This window comes from Micropterus dolomieu, linkage group LG05 (assembly GCF_021292245.1).
Source record: "Micropterus dolomieu isolate WLL.071019.BEF.003 ecotype Adirondacks linkage group LG05, ASM2129224v1, whole genome shotgun sequence".
In the NCBI taxonomy this organism is placed as follows: domain Eukaryota; kingdom Metazoa; phylum Chordata; class Actinopteri; order Centrarchiformes; family Centrarchidae; genus Micropterus; species Micropterus dolomieu.
The window spans coordinates 24,010,213-24,015,353 of NC_060154.1; the positions used below are offsets into that span (position 1 = coordinate 24,010,213).

Sequence of the window (5,141 nt, forward strand, 5' to 3'; positions counted from 1 at the left end):
GAGGGGGGGGGGGGGGGGGGGGGGGGGCATTCAAATAGTAATTAAGTTGCTGGTGCAGAATACACACATGTCCAACCAAGGGAGTAGTATTCCTTTGTCTCTGCTGTTGTAAAAACTGCTGAGCCTAGCAGGATTGCAGATTTCAGCAGATGCCAATAGGGTGTGCAAGCACTGATGCACAGTTAAAAGGTCACACAAACACACACAATACAGGCCTTGTCCTGACCGTGCTTACTCCTCACTTATGACTATATAAGCCTCCCACTGCTCTCTTTTTAGTTTGCAGCTACAGCAGCTCTAATCGTATCATTCAAAACCACAAATATCTTTGCTTGTAAATGGAAGTAAATGTGTATTTTATCATATGTATGGTAGTCTGCGTTATTATTTTCTAATCCAACCAAGTCATGCTTGTGTAACCTAGTCTGTGTCAGCCAGCAGGTGTCACCGTGAGATCACGGTTAAATTACCTCTATGGACGGATGCTTCAGATCTCTACAGGACCACGCGCCTTGGCTTTTGTTTTCAATCTGATGTGCGGACGCGCAAAATCCTTCAATCCGAGTTTTACAGGCCGCACACTGTAGCGTAGCCTAATAATCCAAACTCGGAATTAAACAAAAGATTTACAATGTGATTTCCTGTGTGGGACGTCTGCGCACTTACGAGCTTCCAAGGAAATCGTGGAACTTGATCTTGCCGATGGTGGTGTCGGCCTCGAAGTTGGGGACCTCGTCTCCCAGCAGAAGTCCAGGCATGGTCGGCTCTCCGCAGCTCAGACTCAAGAGAAAGACAGGAGGACAACCTGACTGGCTGGCGTGACGTTTTCAGCGCCACATGAATGGAGCCGGATATGGGCGGGATTAGCTTCAGTCAACGTAGGCTGGTCATCAACCAACCAGAGAAGAGTCGTAAAAAGTGTTGTTGGAAGAGCAACGCATTACGAACACATTACAAGCAGAACCGTAAAATATTATACTTAAATACAAACAAATCTATGCAAATACATCAGTTTATAAAAAAAAAAACCCCAAATCGATAAATAATAATCTTGTGCACAAGGTTTCTTAAAAGCAGGGTTGTATTGAAAGCTTTTCTGTTTCACAGCAGATTTTACTGAAAACTTATACAGTCCAACATTATGTGATAATTGCCAAAAGACACAATGATTTTGTGTGTTGTGAAAAATAAGACCGCACTTTCTATGATCAAAGACCAAAGTATTATAACGCTCACCCAGATTTAATGATGCAGTTCGAAAATTCTAATATGAATTTATTGTATTTGTTAAAAAACAAACAAATTGAAATAGTATCCAGACATAGGCTGACATTTTCTATGTTATTTCTCTGTGCTTTGGAGCCCTAATTTAAAACTATTGAAAACACATTAGTGAGCCACTCTGTTGTACTGGGTGAAATGTTTATTTTATTATAAGATTAATGCAATGTGCTGTCATAGCAGGAGTCACGGGGGAAACGACTCACGTGTACTTTTCGAGAAGAACACCATTTCCCAGGTAGCTTTGCGAATAGAGCAACAAAGATGGTGATTCAGCTCGATGTCGCCGGGACGTGATATGAATTGTGAAACGTAAAACAGATGAGCTAAAGGAGCGACAGCCCGCACAGCACTGCAGAAAATTTACCGCTGCGGTGCAACTACATCCCACCTAGCTGTCTGCGTCGGTAGATTAACGGGCAACATGCCTTCTCCTAAAGCTAAAACCCCCGGTCGCAGCGGAGGAAGCCCGGTGCTCGGCAGCACCAACGGCCGCTACGACTTCATGTCGTTGACGAAGCCGATGAACCGGTCCTCGCCGTCGCACCTCGTCCAGCGGCAGGGCTCCGACCCGACCACCGCCCGCCTCCGAGCCTCGGAGAGCCCGACTCGGCGCCGGGGCTCCAGCTCCTCCACGGGCTCGGCGAGCGGCCAGGGGCTCCCAGAGGAGGATGGGATACGACTCAACCCATCCTTCATCCGCGTAGCGCTCAGCTCCCTGCTCGCCATCGACCTGTGGCTGTCCAAGCGGCTGGGGGTGTGTGCCTGTGAGGACTCGTCCTGGGGCAGTGTGCGCCCGTTAATGAAGTTGATAGAGATATCGGGACATGGCATCCCCTGGCTGGCTGGGACCGCTTACTGTCTGTTTAAGAGTGACAGTGCTGCAGGACAAGAAGTCATGCTCAACCTTCTCATGGGTAAAACACTCTGCTTATTTGTGTTCCTCCATATGTTGTCCATCTGTGTCCCTCTCCAGGAGGGAATTAACACCCGTAAACCTTTCCTAATGCTGCTCCTCCCTTGATCTCATCTGCCATGTGCAGCTCTTCTGTCAGAACTCACAGGTGATCCCACCTCCCAAGTACATTTTCTGACCCATTTTACCTTTAATCCATCAGTGCTGACAGCTTCTCACACGTAGATGTCATCTGTTGTTCATTCTGGCCCTAATCCATTTCTTCCCCTGCTTCCCCACCCTGTTTCTCCTCATATGTTGTCTCCTATAATAAATCACTTCCTGTACTTCTCTCAGCTTGACAAACAGGTGAGGTTACATTGTGAAATAGTAGGGAAGTACTGCCTGATGTCAGATTGTGTTGTAACTTCTCAGAGGGTGGGGCCCAGTCAGCTCCAGTAGCCTGCTTCAAATAGTCCCAAGTTTGTCTGACTGAAACTTTGTGAGACCACAAGAAAGATTATATAATGATGAAGTGGTGAGGCTAGGTGTAGACCAGTGTGAGCTGCAATGCAGGCCCATCAGAATTAAAACACCACGGACGGTCCCAGCCTGAGTGAAGCATGGTGGGCTGAAGAAGAGTTTGGAAACGGGTTTTAACTTTGATGGACTTTGAAGCGCACACTGGTCTGTGATTAATCAGACAGCAAAGACGTGTTTTTGGACTGTGAATTGATTTATGAACAGTAATGCAGCTTTTACTTTGGACAGCCAGAATTAATTAATTAGAATTAAAACTAATTCTAAAACAGTGCACTTCATCAAAGTGCACTGTTGCATCCAGCTTGTACATCGAGAATGGCTTGTTGTTAGAGGAAGAGGGTTTGTGTGTGTTTGGCATTTTCAGTGCCAGAGTATTTGAGAGAGGTCACATTATGTTCCCAGATATGTGTAGAGGTCTTGTTGTTTTGCCCAGTAAAACGAGCCCACAGTGCCAATTCATTTGTGTATATACTTAAATTTCTGTTTTGCCTAAAATGAACATTTGACTTGTTTTTTTCCTGTGTGTGGTTGAATGAATGGTGTTCTTCTGATGTGGGATACTTTACAGGTGGCAAGTCTGTCTCTATAGGTGCATGTTTCTCAGGTTAGAGAAGCTGTGAAGAACGATTTCTGCATCTGTCTGTGCTTTATCGGACAGAGGGGGGATCACACCTCACTGTTCTTCAGCAGGTACAGCTGCAGTGGGGAGGATTGCTCCAATATGTACATTGAAGTTTAGTAGTACTGGAATAATTTATTTTTGCCACCAAACATCCACTTTCAGTGGTCATTTAAGCATTACCAGTCAACCCTCCTACTAAATGCCTAATGTTACAGTTAGCAGCAGCATTTGGTCCTCTGCATAGACAGTTTCTATCTGCATTAATATAGACCTGTATGTGGTATTAAGTTGCATGATTATGCATGTAAACCAGTTCAGTATATCCCACCTTATCATAATTACTTGAAGTCACCATTTCTTCAGGATTCTGATATGGACAAAATATTGCCCTCAAATCAAAATGACAGCTTATAAAGGAAACAGCAGGCTGCATTCACATCCCTGCCTATTCTAGTTATGAAACTGTTTTTAACAACAGCCCTTATTTGACTGTTGAGTAGTTATTAATAATTAAGTTCATGTACTGTAGAATATTCATTTTGCTGAAATCCTTTCATTGGACTCCCAGCAGCGATTGGCTTAGTGCCACCTGACAGTTGCATTAATTTTTCAGCACTGCAGCCCCGGACGACATCAAGGAAGAGTTCAGGAAATGTCTTTTATACGCTCAATGCAGTGAGACAACATAAAAAAGTCCTCTAGGCCCTAGTGGAGGGCAGCAATCACCCATTTTAAATATAAGATGCAGATGTAAGCCGCAGGTTTCCTCCAGAAATGACCAGCAACACTCTGTATAGCTCACATTTACTCACTGTAATATTACAGTTAGTCACATAGGCACTTTTGTCCAAAGCAACTTACAATTGATTATAATCCATATAGGCTATGTCAGAGGTCGCATTCTCTGGAGCAGCTAAGGATTTAGTGTCTTGCTCAGGGACACATTGGTGTCACAGTAGGAATTGAACCCATTCTCCCACATCTGTGTGTTTTTCCCTGCTGTGACAAGTGAAAATATCTGCTGTGAAACAGGAATATGGCAGGGCCCTTAAACTAACTCACCTAGAAAAGTGTTGTCGTTATTAGTGTTATTATACATGACAGTAGTGAGAGAGATCTATCCAGGACCATCAATGTTTGACACACTTACCAACCGATAGAAAACATACCTCAAAGCCCGTTGCGCAACGTAGCACCACATTTAAGGAAACATGTTGTTCACCTGGAGCAAACCAGCGCAAAACCATTTGAGATTGAACGTGCCCCTAATCTGCTTTCTGCAGTTGACCAATTAGCATTTGCCCTGGGCAATGCATGAGTAATGGGTGCGTTTGTGTCTGTCATAGTGTCAGTCTTGGTACCACCACCAGATGGTACCAAAGCATAGGTTTTTCAAATCCTATACATGTACATGCAGTATGGCAAATACAGTGGGTACGGAAAGTATTCAGACCCCTTTAAATTTTTCACTCTTTGTTTCATTGCAGCCATTTTCCAAAAATCAAAAAAGTTCATTTTATTTCTCAGTAATGTACACTCAGCACCCCATCTTGACAGAAAAAAACAGAAATGTAGAAATTTTTGCTAATTTATTAAAAAAGAAAAACTGAAATATCACATGGTCATAATTATTCAGACCCTTTGCCGTGACACTCATATTTAACTCAGGTGCTGTCTATTTCTTCTGATCATCCTTGAGATGGTTCTACACCTTCATTTGAGTCCAGCTGTGTTTGATTATACTGATTGGACTTGATTAGGAAAGCCACACACCTGTCTATATAAGACCTTACAGCTCAC

General features: G+C 43.8%; 2 protein-coding genes across 2 annotated transcripts in view; one reads left to right on the forward strand and one right to left on the reverse strand.

Moving 5' to 3' along the window:
• prdx6 (peroxiredoxin 6) overlaps positions 1 to 842 on the reverse strand; it is a 7,364-nt gene extending 6,522 nt beyond the window's left edge. The window contains exon 1 of the mRNA XM_046049573.1: positions 667 to 842. Within this exon, the coding sequence (XP_045905529.1) occupies positions 667 to 758 (92 nt within the window). The 5' untranslated portion in view covers positions 759 to 842. The remainder of the gene's footprint in view (positions 1 to 666) is intronic.
• A 646-nt stretch (positions 843 to 1,488) lies between these two features.
• plpp6 (phospholipid phosphatase 6) overlaps positions 1,489 to 5,141 on the forward strand; it is a 10,164-nt gene continuing 6,511 nt past the window's right edge. Inside the window, exon 1 of the mRNA XM_046049572.1 lies at positions 1,489 to 2,198. Within this exon, the coding sequence (XP_045905528.1) occupies positions 1,706 to 2,198 (493 nt within the window). The 5' untranslated portion in view covers positions 1,489 to 1,705. The remainder of the gene's footprint in view (positions 2,199 to 5,141) is intronic.